The following is an 18,253-nucleotide window of genomic DNA, read 5'->3' on the forward strand; positions in this document are numbered from 1 at the left end:
ATCCCTCGAATTCCACAACTGAATACCTGGTCGCTTTGCAGGAGCAACCCACTTCTTCTCTTCCACCACCACCACATCATCCACAGCCAGGTCATCATAAACCATCTCTGCGAGTTTGACAGCAGAATCAAAAGTTGTAGGTTTACTAGCCCGGACTAAGGTGCCAACATTTTATGGTAGTCCCCTCAAGTAGCACTTGATCCTCTTTGCCTCAGTGTTTACCATGTCAGGGACAAGTTTGGACAAGCGATTGAACTCAGTGGTGTACTCGCGGTGTGTCATTTTCCCCGCCCTCGAATTCAGAAACTTCATTTCCGCCCTCTCAACTTCAGCATTAGAACAGAATTTCTTCATGACCATCTCTTTCAAATCTTCCCACTTCATAGCCTTAATCTCAGCAGGGGTCTTTCTTTGCTCAATAGTTTCCCACCAGAACATCGCTTCTTCCCCAAAAGACTAAGTAGCAAAACCCACGACTTGGTTGGGGCGGCACTCGCTAATTCGGATAACCTTGTCCATTGTGGTTATCCATTGGAGAGTAGCGATTACATCCCCCGTACCAGACAGCTTCGGTGGGTCGCATCCTTTGAAAAACCTATAGCTGTACCAACCTCGGGCCTTCTTACCATCATTGACTTTCACAGACCGATCTTCACTCGATTCCTCTCTCTCTCTCTCTCTCTCTCTCTCTCTCTCTTCTCTCTCAGCCTCTTCATCTTTCTTGCTACTTTCCCCTGTCCTCTCAATGGTTCCCGCACGGCTCTCAGTTGGCTTTTCTTGTTAAAGGTTCTGTACTGCAGCAGCAACTGCCTGGGTAATGGCAGCTTGGATAGCAGGGTCGAGTTGATGCCCTTTATCTCGCACTGTCACGCTTCTTTCTTCCTTGGACTCAAGGATCGGTTCCTCGAAGGGTACTCGGGTAACAGGAAGCCTACCACGGCGTCAAGTGCGCCCTCCTTGTTCAGCAGTCTTCTTTGCACCAGCCATTTGAATTCTATAGGAAAACACAAACGTCATCACTTCAGGAATTGTTTAGCAGAAGGATAGTAAGGCTAACAGGTAATAACAGTGGCCAGTTGTGATTAGCTAATCACATTACTCTCCGTGTCCTACACACTTCCCTTTGTGAGTCCACTTGTGCTAGTTTCTACGTATAATAGTTAGTCGATCATACGTTTCACATCTTCACACATAAACAAGCATTTCTATATCTAGCTATTAGGTTAGCTTTCTTACTCATTCTTTACTATACACAAGATCAACTTACACAAGATGATCACTTTCTAAGCATGCTTGGGAGACACATGGCATTCTTGGACAGTCATCTTCTTTCTTTCCTTCACTTTGTTTCATTCTCTATTCGAGTCTAAGCATGTTGGATGCTTTTTCTCTCGAACTTATGCTCTGATACCAACTTGTAAGGCCCCGTTCCCGGTAACCCTACTTTGGTGTTGGATTTACTCATAAACACAGTTCTAAAATCAGAGTTAATTAAAACTTTCGCGGAATTATTAAAACTTCATGCATTACATTACAAAACATCGAATCTTGTCCAAACAAAGTTAACTTGTCTTAAAACATAACATAATAATTCATAACATTTCTTCCCAATATGTCATTCCTCCACTCCCAACCACGTGCCATCCTCAAGCCAGCTCCTTCAATCTATTTACCTACGTGCATACTAAAATTCGGCTACGCTGAGTGAGTTCTAGTTTATCAAGTCATGGAATAATTCTTACACGTTCCTTTATTTACGCACAATATTATTTAGTACTATTCTTATATTATTCTTACACTTTCTTACATTGCATACAACTATTCTTACATTGTTGCACAGATATTATAAGGGTCTGCCAGCCAACCTCTTGCACAGATATTATAAGGGCGGACACCCAACCTCTTGCAACGATATCATAGAGTCGGCCATTCTATTCTTGCCCAGGTATTAGAAGGGCCTACCACCCTTACTCTTTTCATTACATTCTATTTGACTCTTACAATCGTATTTAGTTATCAAACTAAGCATATACTAATTTCTTACCACCTTCTTTTGTTGTTGCATTAGTTAATCACCTTCAACATACATGTTTATAAATGTATTTATATTTATACATATACTTCTAGTCTTACAAGTATGCACATAGCCCCGAAAACATTTTAAAGAGAAATGGGGCTAGAACTCACCAGTAGTCGTTTTCTCTCTGAGTTAATGGTAACGCCCTTCCTTAGCTGTGCACGGCTAACTGTGTAGCAAGTCACGAGTATCAATTATCTATTATTACTACTTCATACATCTACACTAATGATCCCTTCAACTAACGGGGGTCCGGGGGCAACGCCCCTGGTAGCGGGGTCTAGGGGCGGCAGCCCCTAACAGGGTCCAAGGGGCAGAGCCCCTTGCTGGGGTCGAGCTGTAGATTGGTACCTCATCTGGTTACCCCTGAATGTAACAAGGTGACTAGATACATCTATGGGTTACCTAAAGAAATTCGTGATCACGTGCGATCACATATGCCATCTACAACTGAATCTGCGATTGAACTTGCTGGGTATCTCATGGAGAGCATGATTAGAAACCGAGATGATGAAAGGAAAGGTATTAATGAGAAAAAGAGAGAAGGGGACGGGATAAAGAAATTTGATAAAAGGAAAGGAAGGGTCGGCCGTGTTTAACCGACCAATGTACAAAAATTATGGGAATCTACATGAGGGGAGATGTTTAAGGCCAGCTATTAAAACTGACGTTCGCAAGTTTGACCCATTTTCAACTTGAAATTTATGTGAAAGGCAAGGTCATAAGGAAGAGGACTGTAGGAAGAAGCTGATAGTTTGTTTTGACTGTGGTGAGAGAGGGCACTTTAGTTCTGAATGCACTTAGAAGAAACCGACAGCAGGTGGAACCAGTGGAAGCGGTGCCAAGAATGACGGAAGGAAGGGAAATGCCCGCGCTTTTATGCTGAATACATAGAAGGCGGGAGAAATACCAAATGTGATTACTGGTACGCTTTCTATTAATAACGTTTATGCTAGAGTCTTATTTGATTCAGGAGCCAATCAGAGTTTTATAGATTATAAGTGTAGTCTATTAAACGAACCTCTAGCTAAATTAAACAAACACTACGAAGTAGAAACTGCTAACGGAAACTTAATCAAAATATCTAAAGTTTTAAGTAGTTATATATCCTTAGCTGGGTACGATATACTAGGGCAACTGTTACCCATGGAGTTAGAAAGCTTTGATGTAATTTTAGGAATGGATTGGTTATCTGCCAACCAAGCCTCTGTAATATATGACGAGAAAGCTATCAATATATTAACTCCGAAAAAGAAAGTTATTCGAATAGCTAGTGACAAAAAAGATGGTAGAATTGGAATAATTCCAAAGATCAAAGCAAGTCATTTCTTAGGTAAAGGTTGCCTCGTATTTATGACGTGTGTAACTAAGGAACCAGAACCTAAGAAAATGGAAGAAGTTCCAATTGTTTCGGAATTTAAAGATGTATTTCCCGATGAACTACCTAGAATACCGCTAGATAGAGAGGTTGAGTTAAGAATGGACTTAGTTCTAGGAACAGCTCCGATTGCTAAATCTCCTTATAGATTAGCACCGACCGAAATGAAGGAGATAAAGAAACAATTAGATGAATTATTGGAGACGTGATTTATTCGACCGAGTTCTTCGCCTCGGGGAGCTCCAATATAGTTTGTTAAGAAGAAAGATGGATCGATGAGAATGTACATCGATTATCGTGAGTTGAATAAAGTTAAAATCAAGAATTGATATCCGCTTCCGAGAATCGATGATCTCTTCTATCAGCTCCACGGGGCAAGCTGCTTTTCTAAAATTGATCTTAGATCAGGATGCCATCAACTGGAAGTTCAAGAAGATGATATATCAAAGACAGCATTCCGAACTTGTTATGGACACTATGAGTTCACTGTTATGAAATTTTGACTCACTAATGCTCCGGCAGCTTTCTTGGACATGAAGAACCGAATCTGCAACCCTACTTAGATTAGTTTGTTATTGTCTTCATGATGATATTCTTATCTATTCCAAGACGAAAGAAGATCATCAAGTTCACCTTAGAGTCGTACTTGAAACGTTAAGAAAAGAAAGGCTCTATGCTAAATTTTCGAAATGTAAATTCTGGTTGTCCGAAGTACAATTCCTTGGGCATATCGATAATGAAAAAGGTATTCAAGTCAATCCGGCAAAGATTGAAGCTATTACAAAATGGGAAACACCCAAACCCCGACACAAGTTAGAAGTTTTCTGGGGTTGGCCGGGTACTATCGAATATTTATTCAGAATTTTTCAAGAATAGTCGTTCCTTTTGACTTCACTTACCCGAAAATCCGTTAAGTTTGAATGGGGACCGAAACAGGAAGAAGCGTTTGAAACTCTGAAGCAGAAACTGACAAATGCACCTATCTTAGCCTTACCCGAAGGTCAGGATAACTTTACCGTATACTGTGATGCTTCACACACAGGTAAGGGGTGCGTATTAATTCAAGGAAAGAAGGTTATTGCTTATGCTTCTAGACAACTGAAAGTTCATGAAAAGAATTACACCACACATGACCTGGAGTTAGGAGCTATAATTTTCACGTTGAAGTTATGGCGTCATTACTTGTATGATGTAAAGTTTATTGTTTATACTAATCATAAGAGTCTGAATCATATATTTGATCAAAAGGAGTTGAATATGAGACAAACACGATGGATGGAAACGCTTAACGATTTTGATTGTGAAATCAACTACCATGAAGGAAAAGCTAATGTTGTGGCTAATGCTCTAAAGTAGAAAAGAACATGGCAAACCAAAAATAGTTCGAGCCTTGAGATTGGAACTTAAAATTGATCTACTTACTGAAATCAAAGAAGCTCAGAAGTTAACAAGAAAATATTAAGGCTGAAAAAGAAAATGGAACCACAGATCAATTGGTTAAAGGCAATGATGAAATACCCGGGTTAGGAAACAGAATCTGTAGGGAATTTACGAGGTTAGAAGGCTTTGATGTAATTTTAAGAATGGATTGGTTATCTACCAACCAACCCTGTATATTATACGACGAGAAAGCTATCAATATATTAACTCCGAATAAGAAAGTTATTCGAATAGCTGGTGAAAAAAATGCCGGTGGAATTGGAATAATTTCAAAGATCAAAGCAAGTCATTGCTTAGGTAAAGGTTGCCTCGTATTTATGGCATATGTTACTAAGGAACCCGAAACTCAGAAAATGGAAGAAGTTCCAATTGTTTCAGAATTTAAAGATGTATTTCCCGATGAACTACCTGGAATACCGCTAGATAGAAAGGTTGAGTTAAGAATAGACTTAGTTCCAGGAACATCTCTGATTGCTAAATCTCCTTATAGATTAGCACCGACCGAAATAAAGGAGCTAAAGAAATAATTAGATGAATTATTGGAGAAGTGATTTATTTGACCGAGTTCTTCACCTCGGGGAGCTCCAATACTGTTTGTTAAGAAGAAAGATGGATCGATGAGAATGTACATTGATTATCGTGAGTTGAATAAAGTTACAATCAAGAATCGATATATGTTTTCGAGAATCGATGATCTATTCTATCAACTCCACATGGCAAGTTGTTTTTCTAAAATTGATCTTAGATCAGGATGCCATCAGCTGAAAGTTCAAGAAGATGATATATCAAAGACAGCATTCCGAACTTGTTATGGACACTATGAGTTCACTGTTATGAAATTTTGACTCACTAATGCTCCGGCAGCTTTCTTAGACATGAAGAACCGAATCTGCAAGCCCTACTTAGATTAGTTTGTTATTGTCTTCATGAAGATATTCTTATCTATTCCAAGACGAAAGAAGATCATCAAGTTCACCTTAGAGTCGTACTTGAAACGTTAAGAAAAGAAAGGCTCTATGCTAAATTTTCGAAATGTAAATTCTGGTTGTCCGAAGTACAATTCCTTGGGCATATCGATAATGAAAAAGGTATTCAAGTCGATCCGGCAAAGATTGAAGCTATTACAAAATGGGAAACACCCAAACCCCGACACAAGTTAGAAGTTTTCTGGGGTTGGCCGGGTACTATTGAAGATTTATTCAGAATTTTTCAAGAATAGTAGTTCCTTTTGACTTCACTTACCCGAAAATCCGTTAAGTTTGAATGGGGACCGAAACAGGAAGAAGCGTTTGAAACTCTGAAGCAGAAACTGACAAATGCACCTATCTTAGCCTTACCCGAAGGTCAGGATAACTTTACCATATACTGTGATGCTTCACACACAGGTAAGGGGTGCGTATTAATTCAAGGAAAGAAGGTTATTGCTTATGCTTCTAGACAACTGAAAGTTCATGAAAAGAATTACACCACACATGACCTGGAGTTAGGAGCTATAATTTTCACGTTGAAGTTATGGCGTCATTACTTGTATGATGTAAAGTTTACTGTTTATACTGATCATAAGAGTCTGAATCATATATTTGATCAAAAGGAGTTGAATATGAGACAAACACGATGGATGGAAACGCTTAACGATTTTGATTGCGAAATCGTCTACCATGAAGGAAAAGCTAATGTTGTGGCTGATGCTCTAAAGTAGAAAAGAACATGGCAAACCAAAAATAGTTCGAGCCTTGAGATTGGAACTTAAAATTGATTCACTTACCGAAATCAAAGAAGCTCAGAAGTTAACAAGAAAATATTAAGGCTGTAAAAGAAAATGGAACCACAGAACAATTGGTTAAAGGGGATGATGAAATACCCAGGTTAGGAAAGAGAATCTGGGTACCAATGGTAGGGAATTTACGAGAAAAGATACTGGAAGAAGCACATAAGTCGAAGTATATGATGCATCTTGGAAGTGATAAAACATATCATAATCTTAAGGATGTTACTGGTGGATCGGTATGAAGAAGGAAATTGCCTTGTATATAGCTAAATGTTTAGCATGTTCAAAAGTCAAGGCGGAACATCAAAGCCGTTGGGTTTGTTACAACAACCGGAGATACCGATCTAGAAATGGGATATGATAACTATGGATTTCATTATGAAATTACCAAGGAATTCTCGTCAAAATGATGCAATCTGGGTTATTGTAGATAGACTTACCAAGTCTGCCCATTTCATTCCAATTCAAGAAACGTTCAGCATGGATAAGTTAGCACAGCTATATGTAGGAAACATAGTATCATTACACGATGTGCCACTATCCATCATTTCTGATAGGGACAGTCGTTTCACTTTTAATTTTTGGAGAAGTTTTCAAAAGGCAATGGGTACGCACTTAAACTTGAGTACAGAATATCATCCACAAACGGATAGAAAAAGTGAAAGGACAATTCAAACAATGGAAGACATGCTTCGTGCTTGTGTTATAGATTTAGGTAGTAGTTGGGATACTCACCTATCTCTAATGGAATTTTCGTACAATAACAGTTATCACACAAGTATTCAAATGGCACCGTATGAAGCATTATACGGACGAAAATGTAGGACGCCCATATGTTGGTCTGAGATTGGAGATAATCAATTATCCGTGCCTGAAATTGTCTAAAGAACGACTGATCAAGTGATTCAAATTAGGGAACGATTGAAAGCAGCACGAGACAAAAGGGCTATGTTGATATACGTCGAAAACCGTTGGAATTTAAAGAATGAGATAAAGTATTGCTTAAGGTATCACCTTGGAAAGGTGTTGTACGTTTTGGAAAGAAAGGGAAATTAAGTCCGCGATTTGTTGGACCATTTAAAATTCTTGAAAGAATGGGTCCTGTAGCTTATCGATTAGAACTACCAGAGGAGATGCATGGAATTCATGACGTGTTTCATGTATCGAATCTATGAAAATGTTTAGCTGATGAAACTCTTGCAATGCCTCTGAAAGACGTGCAAGTAAATGAGAAACTTAAGTTTGTAGAGGAACCGATACAAATCGAGGACAGTCAAACCAAGTTCCTTAAACGTAAAAGACTGAAACTGGTAAAGGTTAGATGGAATTCCCGACTTGTTCCGGAATTCACTTGTGAACTTGAGTCAGAAATGAAAAAGAAATACCCACATTTATTTCAAGAAATCTCGAGGACGAGATTTTTCTAAAGGTGGGGAGGATGTAACACCGTGAAAATACCCCCATTTAATTTTAGGCTAAATATGGCAATTCTGAAAGATAAAGGATCAAAAATGAAAATTCTAGTTTTCATAAATCTTCGCGCGACGCGAAGCTGTACTGAAACTTCTTCGCGCTACGCGAAGTAGCTGGCACTGAAACCAAGAAAAAAGGAGTTTCGCGCTACGCAAAAAAGCACTTCACGCGACGCGAAACCTCGTTAAGTAATCTAATACACGTGTCTAACTACGTGTTAACACGTGGGACATTCTGGTAAGCCACGTGGTCTGACATGTCAAGCCCTGCTTCGCGCGACGCGAACGGCGCGTTTTGTCCTTCGCGCGACGCGAAGAATCTCAAAATTTAGTATAAATAGGGCAGCTACGGTTTTGAACCAATTCATCCCAGCACACCTTCTAAAACACACACACACACAACCTAGAAATCCGTGCCGAGAGTTTCCCGATGTTTCGAGAGATTGTTTTCGCAAAGATTTTTACTAGAAACGAGGTTCTAAATCCCTATTAACGACCAACCGACTCATCTAAACGAGGTAATGCCGAAGAATTTCTGATCTGTTCTTGTTCTTATTCTCGAGTAGTCGCTTAAGGTAGGAATTATGGTTTAGTTACTTTATACATGGTTATTTAAAACCTAGTATAGTCGTTAAATTGTAAATGATTTCCAAACAATGTTTTACTAAAGTAATGACGTTACTTCCATAAGAAGTAATGTTATCAAAACTATATATTTTGATGGGCATGTAGTAATTGTAAGGAGGGATATTATTAGTAGACTCTTCTTGCCTAAGGTAAGTAATTCGTACAAAACCCAATTAGCCACGGGACCTGCTTACTTACCTGGAGAAGTTTGCCAACGTGATATAACCTATTAAGCCAAAGCATGGTATCTCAAACATCATATGTAAATACAAGTATAATTTCACAAGACGACTATAACTCTACTAAGGTTAGGTCAGACTTAAAGGTTTGCTGAATAAAACATCTTTAAAGTCTGCTTATCAGACCTAAGGTTTGCTGATTAATCAATAAACACCATCAAGATACTTATGCGAACCTCTAACAAATATAGGTTAATAGCATACTAGAAGGAAAAGGTTCTGAACAACACCGAACTGACAACAACAGGTGAATACGTGAAAACCTTTTACCAACTGAACTGATTTTACTCTTGTAGTACACAGGTTGTTTATTGCAAATAGTCTGATAAATGTTTGCATGAGAATACTTGTCTTTAAAATCATTATAACACAAAATAGATAATAAAAAGCAACTCAGACCGAATACACATGTGTCTAGATCCATACATAACTGACAATTAGCATACAAAACCAGGTCAGTCATAACCAGTTCTCCAACATGGTCACATACCCTAGGGGAAGACTGTTTCCAAACATGGGCTATGTAACTCGGGGAACCTTTGAATTGTGTGTGTAGGGCAGTGGTACAAATCCCGGGAATGACAGGCGTTCCCGCTGAGATTATGAAACAGAGAAATTATGTTGTATTTAACGACCGTTATAAATTATTTTATCTAGTCAACGTTTCACCAGCACATAGCTGACGTATTTTCCAACCCTTGCAGGTAATTAAGGGCTGATAATGATAGACAAGGATTAGGAGTCATGAAGATAGAAGATCGCTCAAGATGGCTCAATTTTGAATATAATCCTTGTAATAATAATACAACAATATTTTGTAATCAAATACTCAGGTATTTAATTCCCGAGTAAATTTTTAATGTTAATTAATATTTTATAAAAAGTCTTCCGCTAAAATAAATCCGCTGCTCTGATATATTTACAAAATAGGTACCAACTGGTAGTCACGCTCCTAGGCCCTGGGTCGCGGTGTGACAAGAACTTGATTCGATTCGTTTGTAAGAACCCGGTTCGATTCGTCTGAAGGAACTCGATTTGATTCGTTTGTGAGAACTCGATTCGATTCGTTTGTAAGAACTCGATTTGATTTCGTTTGAAAGAAATCGATTCGTTTAAAAAGTCGATTTTAATGAATTTTTAGTAAAGCCTTATTAATGAAAATAAAATTTTTCCAAATTGACCTGACAGCTTAACCCTAGCTAGGGTTCTGCCCATTGTACCGAGCTAGGGGCTGCCACCCAAGGACCCGACAACTAGGGGTGCTGCTCCCGGACCCGTTTGTTAGGGGCTTCACTAACCTAAAAGTATGATCTGGTTAGGAGAAGTTAAGTGATGCTTGTAATTATTACGCAGTTAGTCATGCCCAACTGAAGAGAGGTGCGGCCATAAGCTCCAAGAGGAACAGGATTCAGGTAAGTTCTAGCCCCCTTTTTCTTCTATGTTTTTTAAGGTTGTGTGCATACTCCTATGTGCTTAGTTAATACACTTACCTTAAGCGGCAAGTGTATGCTACATGAATTTTTTATGAATGTTAATTGAATAATATAGAAAGGGTTGAGAGTATGTATGCAGATGTATATGTATATGTATATATAGAACTAAACATATGTATGGTTGTATGGCAAGAAATGTATGGTTTGTATGGTTGAATGGTTAAAGGGTTGTAGACCCTAATATTATCTACGAAGGTTAAAGGGTTGCCGACCCTAATAATATATACAAAGGTTAAAGGGTTGCAGACCCTAATAATATTTGCGAATGTTGTAGGGCAGAGACTTTTTAAAACATAGAAATAATTATGTATGTATTAGTAAGTTAAAGCAAGAAAGAATGAAGGAATGAAATTATGAAAGTATGAAAGTGATAAAGTATGAATGCATGTAAGTATGCATGAATAAAAAGTAAGTATGTTAAGCATGTAATATGTATATTCGGATGCGTATACGTAAGTATGTGAATGTAATGTATGTTGCCTGATTAACTAGAAATCATTCAGCGTATGTACGCAGGCAAATAAATTGAGGGAGCTAGCTTGAGAGAGACACATGGCATATGAAGAAGGCCTGGCATTGAAGAAAAGGAGAGTTTATGTTATTTCATATTTTGTTTTAAGACTAGTTTGTGTTTTAATTAGGACAAAATCTGAATGTTATGCAATATATGGTTGGCTTTTAATTATTCCTGAAAAGTTTTAATTCACTGTGATATTTAGACTGTGTTTATGAGTAAATCCAACACCCAATGTAGAATACCGGGATCGGGATCTTACAAGTATTTTTCTCACAACAATGATCAAAAGTAGGGGTGTTCAGAATAATCGAAAATCAAAAACAAAATCCAAAACAGAATCGTTTCCATAATTGAAAAACTGAATTCGAATTCATAATTCGATTTTCGATTTGGTTATAACCGAATTCTGAATTTGATTTATGGATATGTTTTTTTAAGCGATTAGTTTGATTTATTTGGTTAACCGAATTAATCGATTAAAATATAAATTATATTTTATATATGGCCCGCCCAGTTTTTTAAAGCTCATTTACGATATTTAGCTAACGTCCATGCCCTCAATTCTAAATTTTATTGATTATATTTTATGTATTGGTAAATATTATGATTTTTTTATTCATGTACTTCATAGTTCAAATATTATGAACATTTTTTCTTAATAACATACAAATATTTAATTATTTATTATGTATGCAGGTTGTAAAGTTAACACTAGTTGGAAAAAAGGACTCAAGTTTGAAGTTTATTTGTTTTGGAAGCATTGGCAAAGACTATCTCAACCTTGGGCGAACTTTTATGCGTCGAAGAATGAAGAGTATTAATCATTTTGGATGCTTAATTATGTTTACGACTTTTATGGTTAGTTTAGAAGCTTTATTATGGCCTTCGTTTTAGAATGTATATGTTGTGTTTGTTTATTATGGTCATTAACGATTGTCGATCCGGAACATAAACAAAAATTAAATTCAAGCCAAATTGTTGTTTTGGATGAATTCGATTAACACGGTTTGAATTGATTTGTTCGGTTTTGACCGAAACCGAACCGAATTGAATTCGGTTTGATTACAGTTCGATTTTCCCCTTTTCGAATTTGGTTAGATTCGATTGTCGATTAGAAGTACAAAAATCTCATAACCGAACAATTCAAATCGAACAAATCTAATAAATCGTTGAACACCCCTAATCAAAAGTGTATAAAAATTAGGGGTGAGCAAAAAACCGAATTAACCGAACCGAAACAGAATTAACTGAAAAAACCAAACCAAAGCATTAACCGACGGATAATTTTTTGTATTTTTTAAAAACTGAATTTTCAGTTTCGGTTCGGTTTTTCATTTTTAAAAAAACGAACCAAACCGATTGATTGTGATGAAGATTACGAAGATGATGAAGAATGAGACTAAACTTTGAAGATGAACTAATGAAAGAAGATTAATACTAAACTTTTAGTATTTTCTTTTATTAAAAACTTTATTGAATTTAAACTTTACTACTCTAGCAACTTTTTATTCGTATGATTCTACATAACATGTGTCTATTTTTGTTTTTTTTTATTTAATATATTTGGGGTACTCAAATACATTCTTACAAGCTTAAAGTCATCATCTTCATTTTTAAACTTTTTTGCAATGTCTACACATAATTGGAAAAAAAACCAACTATAACCAAACCGAAACCCAAAAAAACCGAAAAACCGACAAAACAGTTTGTATATTAAAAAAATCGAGGACTTCTGTTTCGATTTTACCTAAAAACCGAACCGTGCTCAGCCCTAATAAAAATAGTATAAATATGCATGTAAAATATGTATAAATGATGGCACATCAAAAGTTAGTTTTTGTGACAGGTAAAAAGGATAGTTGTGTGAGTTGAACATAATCAAGTTCAATTCATAAATCAGCTTCCAAAACAGTGTAGGTTATTAAACTTTTAATTAACATGATGAACCAATGTTGAATAACTAACAGACATATTTAATTTATCTTTTGTTGTCCATTCTAATCGTGTGTCACGAACTGGAAAACTAATTGTATATCCACCACCACTTAAAACACAAACACACTATGAGAGAACACAACCTTACGGCTGTTTACGGTACTGTTTTAGACCGAAAACCGAAAACCAAAGATTAGGTTTTTCACAAAACACAAAACCGATATTTCGGCTTTTACTAAAATCAAAATCGAACCGTACGGTGTGGTTTTATGCAGGGACCCAACATAGGCTTGTTTTTCCTTAATTGAAATCACTAACTTGTCCCACCTAGGGTTCCAAATTATTATAATATATTTTTATTATCAAGCCCCACTCTCACATATTAATTATCATTATCATCTCTGCATCTGCGATTTTACTCCGATTGAAACACACACAAGGTATAGCTTCTTCAACTCTAAACCCTATTTCCTTCATAATCGTCAATACTTTCTTTTTGTTGTAGTCTATTATTATATTCAATTGGTCAATTTAACTTTCACCTGAATAATTGGATGTTTTGTGCCATAAGGGTTTTGCTTTGTTTTCGTATGCAGTTTTGAATTGAATTGAATGAATGCCAATCGTGTGCAACCTGAACCCGAGTCAAAGATTTCAGCCCCGGGTCTACTTGAAACCGATCCGTCTTTGTAAACGGGTCGTGTTAGTCACCCGAACCCAACACGGACCCAGAACTTTTTCTTTTTTCGTGTCGGGATCGGGTCGTGTCGACAGTTGCCGCCCCCCCCCCCCTTTCGTGCAGTAGGATTGGTCCTTTTGCTCTTTTGCAAAATGTTATAGGCATAGTTATCAAATGTGAAGGGCGTACTTAAGGCGCATAAGCCTCTCCGAGGGCCTAGGCGCAAAAAAACTGCCAGCCTCGACAAAAAAAGCGCACTTAAATAATGAAAAATTCGCAAACAAAATTTGTAATGGCAAATATCACTTTATTCAAATACCAAAATCTTTCAAAAGCATAATCATCAAACATAAAGTAACAAAATCACATAAAAACTCAAAATAACCAAAAGCATAATCCTCAATATTTGAGTCCATTCAAGAGGTGCTTAACACCATCAGTTTATGCATATTATTTCAACTTCACAAAGAAATTTACCAAAATCATACTAAAGTTTAGAATGAAAACGGGAAAATCATTTTATGATTACATTCATGATTACTTTTTTTTGTTTTTATGTTTTTTTTTTTTTTTGTTTTTTTTGCAAATACGATCATCAATAAGATAAATACAGGCCTGCGTTAACCAGTTAACAATTAACAATTAAAAACTTCAAAAAAAATGGCATCACTCAAACTTAACATATTCTAATTGTTCTATTCAAAATCATTATTTCTTACAAACACTTCTTATTTCCACCACATAACTTTAACAAGCAGGTTCATAATTCAAGTTCATAACTTTAACAAGCAGGTTAAAACAAAACATCTTTATCATGCTTCTTCATCATAGTTAACAGAAGTAAAAACATACTAAGTTCTTGACTCTTCAGGTAGCTTAGCTTCTGTAAATCGTGCTTGTGCTTTGTTTTGTGATATGCAAAGCAATTGCCGTTCATTATAAACAGAGAAGAGAGAGATTTGAATTAATTTTGTTAATCTGATGAATTTTAGATAAGTTTGATTAAGAGAGAAATCAAATAAAATCAAGATAGAAAGAAATGCCGACTTTCCTCCAAAAATAGCGCCTTCAGTTATGGTAGGCGGTGGACCACTGACTTCGCCTAAAAATCGCCTAGGCGCCAAAGCGCAACGCTTTTAATAACTATGGTTATGGCCTATAGGTAGAAAATGCTGTGGTTTAATCTGAATTGATGCATAATAAGATATAAAATGCTGTGGTTTTATATAACAATTGATGCATAATAAGATATAAAATGCTGTGGTTTTTGAAGAAGCGTGGATCGACTTACCTTGTATACGATCAACGTTTCTTCGGGTATGAGTGTGCTATATCACCGATGATTTTCCGAGATACGAGTTCTTCCACCTACAAAACGAACAGCACCGTGAGCTTACCCCTCAGAAAGGGACAGAGGGGTCCTCTTTGGGGTAACCCTCCGGTGTGAGAATAAGATATTGTAGGAGAAGATAAGATTGTGAAAATGAGTAAGGACTTGAATATATTTTCTTGCCTGACCCCAACTGTGGAGGTGGTGTGGTATTTATAGTATTAGGGTTTCCAATGATTGGGCTCAGACCCAATTAGGGCCTTTTTGGCCTCCTCCTATTGCTTCGCGCCACGTGTACTTAGGACATCTGGTGCTTTTTCATTGATTATTCTCTGACCAAAGTATTTTACCTGACCCATGTGCCATCACGTGGTGGCACATGGGTTTTGCTGAGTTGTCCACCCTTCATTGGCAGCTGTCAACATCAGCACATTCTTTATTCCTTAAAAGATACCTTCTGGATGGTTTTCTGATGAGTACAATCATGGTTGTCCTTATCCTGATTTGGATTAGACTATTGTCTCATTTGTTATATGTCGCTTACGCGCGGCCTTTATGCGCGTATCCCGGGGATGCGCAAGGTCTTCTCTTTATTCTCACGCGCAGATGTTTCATGCGCAGATGTGTTATGCGTGAGCATGTGATATGCGTGAGCATATGTGATGCGTGAGCATGTGATATGCGTGAGCATGTGATATGCGTGAGCATCTGTGATGCGTGAGCATATGTGATATGCGTGAGCATGTGTGATATGCGTGAGCATGTGTGATATGCGTGAGCATGTGTGATGCGTGAGCATGTGTGATGCGTGAGCATGTTGTGATATGCGCCACGCGCATAGGTTTTGGCTTTGTGTCTTCATGACATCCTGATTTCAAGCCTCTTGTCTATATCTTGTGGGTTGACCCGCCCCGCTCGATGTTAAGGCGGGTGCATACCCATTCAAGCCCCCCCAGTCTAATGTGTGTCTTGTCTCGCGCGAGCGAGGTAAGATAGATATTAGACTTAATAATTTTCTTTTTTAATAGGGCTTGTTTTTTCTTTTTCTTTTCTTGTACGCGCGTTGCGCGAAATTCCATCCCTTTGGTTAAAACGAAATCGTCAATGCACGTGGTTGGTTGGTGCTGACATGCATCAGAGATAGAGACGTTATGTGTCAGACCTTTCGCGTTGCTCGAGGTGATACAGTTGTATCAGAGATGGAGACATTATGTGTCAGACCTTTCGCGTGCTCGAGGTGCTACAGTTGCCTTTCACTTCTCCTCATATAGTGTCAGGAACACGTGTCGCGCTCTTGTTGGCCTGCGCCTGCGAGTGGGGGCGCGTGAGCGTAGATCTGATTATTACTTGTTTCTCTTTCTCTCCCCTGGGCCTATAAAACCAAACCTTTTGAGTGGTTTTTTCTTCATCTTCATTGTCATTTTCAGAGCTTTTGCTTCTTCAATTTACATTCCGACTAAGAGCTTTCGTCTTTGTCCCTGAATTCCGTGCTTAAAGTAGCCATATTGTTCGATTCGTAATTGTATGTCTGATAACCCAGACACCACAATTTCCCCTAGTAAACGCCGTGTAAAATCAGTGGTTATGTCTACTTTGAAGAAGACCGGCAAGGGTATTCGGGTTGCTGAGGCTTCGTCGGAGGAGGGGGGAAAGAATAAACGGCGAAAAAATGGAACGAGATCCCCTGCAAGTTGAAACAGCCTGAGCTTGATAGTTTTATTGCTTCTCAGGGCTTTCTCCCTGAGTATGGTTGTCTGCTCCCGGCAGCCGGGCAGACGGCTGCGGATCCTCCTGCCGGCTATATCTCTCTATATTCTCATTTTTTTACTCACTGTAACCTTCGTCTTCCGATGACAAGGTTTATAGGTGCGCTCCTTCAATTTTATGGGATTCACATATCCCAAGTTCACCCTTTTGGGTTGGCGCGCATGACTCATTTTGAGTTTATGTGCAAAGCTCAGCGCGAAGAGCCTACTCCCCGCCGCTTTCAATATTTCTATAAACCAAAAGTTCAAGATTCTTGGTTTTCGTTTACTCCGCGCAGTCAGAAGGTTAGATGTTGTACTGTCACATTTTAGAGCCTTCATGACTGGACTGAGAAGTTTTTCTACATCAAGGCTGGTGTGATTCCAATCCGCATGACTATGCGCGCGATCGCTTTTGCCCCCGCGGATGACAATGTCCTCAAGAACCCAACGGGCACATGGGTTAAGAAGTTATCTGCTGAACCATCCCCCGCCAAGAATATTTGCGAGGAAGCGTTGGTGGGGGTTGGTATGAGCAAGAGATGGACTGACAGCGAGACTGAGCCTGTCATCCATGTTGATGGCTCAGGTGGGTTGTTTGTTCATTGCATTAATTTTGCGCGAGTATAATTCGTTTTGCTGATATCACTTGTCTTGTTTTATGCAGAAAGCAAGGAATACATCCACGCCGCCTATGACGAGCATATGGAGGTGGATCTGCTGCGCTGAACCCTGGGGAACCCGCCTTTCCTGATCGTTTTGACGATATGTTTATTCCTGTTAACTTAGAGTTTTGCTTTGACAGCGATGCACCTGGTAAGCTTTTGTATTTGTGCTTAGGCGCTTAGAATACCAAATTTGGTTTTAACATTTCTGTTGCGCGTATGTAGATGCGCTCGCTAATTATGAGTTGGAGCTTGTGGAAGAGGAAGTGGAGGAGAAGAAGCTGAAGCGCAAAAACTCAAGCGCAAGGCTAAAGGCAAAACTGGCGCAGGGGCCGGTAAAAAACAGAAAAAGATGATGCCTCTGTTGCCCAGAATCTTCCTCCTATCAAGCGAAGGGACTTGAGAAAACCAAGGGTTTTACCTCCAAGTTTTCTTCGTCTTCTTTGCCTCAAGGTATGGGCAGTCCTCCAGTCCACACGAGGTATGGTGCCGCCACCTCATCCCTGCGCGCGGCGGACCACGGAAGCGGCGCTGCGCCTGCTGTTTCGTCTTCTCCAACAGGTATACTTTGTTTATATTTTGTGGTTTTTATGAGCGTGATTCCGATAGAGTTATTAATGAAGCTTTGTTCACTCAAATGTTTGTAGAGCCGGCAACATGGGTGGCTCAACCTCAAGCGCAGCAAGGTGCCAAGGCTATGCCGAAAATTGTTTTGAAGTCCTCTGTTTTGCCCTCAAAAAGGGAGAAAATGGACTTCATGGCGATGCTTAATTCGCGGACTGCGGTACGCCAAGGTATATATTGTGCTTTGATTGTCTGATTTTTTCCTTTAGTTCAAGTCATGAATCATTTCTCCTTGTTGGTTTTTTCATAGGAATTATAGCTGGC

The 18,253-nt window shown here is 38.5% G+C and overlaps 1 protein-coding gene across 1 annotated transcript; it reads left to right on the top strand.

Moving 5' to 3' along the window:
- Window positions 1-3,223: 3,223 nt before the first annotated feature.
- LOC143576125 (uncharacterized) lies at window positions 3,224-3,664 on the top strand. The gene has a single exon (XM_077060300.1). The coding sequence runs from the start codon at window positions 3,224-3,226 to the stop codon at window positions 3,662-3,664; it is 441 nt and encodes a 146-aa protein (XP_076916415.1).
- The last annotated feature ends 14,589 nt before the right edge of the window (window positions 3,665-18,253 follow it).

Source organism: Bidens hawaiensis, unplaced genomic scaffold (assembly GCF_021521415.1).
Source record: "Bidens hawaiensis isolate Kalapana, Puna unplaced genomic scaffold, B.hawaiensis_p1.1 tig00027998_1, whole genome shotgun sequence".
Classification (NCBI taxonomy): Eukaryota; Viridiplantae; Streptophyta; class Magnoliopsida; order Asterales; family Asteraceae; genus Bidens; species Bidens hawaiensis.

Excerpts from the sequence above, each read along its gene's own strand:
- LOC143576125 (XM_077060300.1), top strand. The coding sequence starts at position 3,224 with ATGGAGTTAGAAAGCTTTGATGTAATTTTAGGAATGGATTGGTTATCT.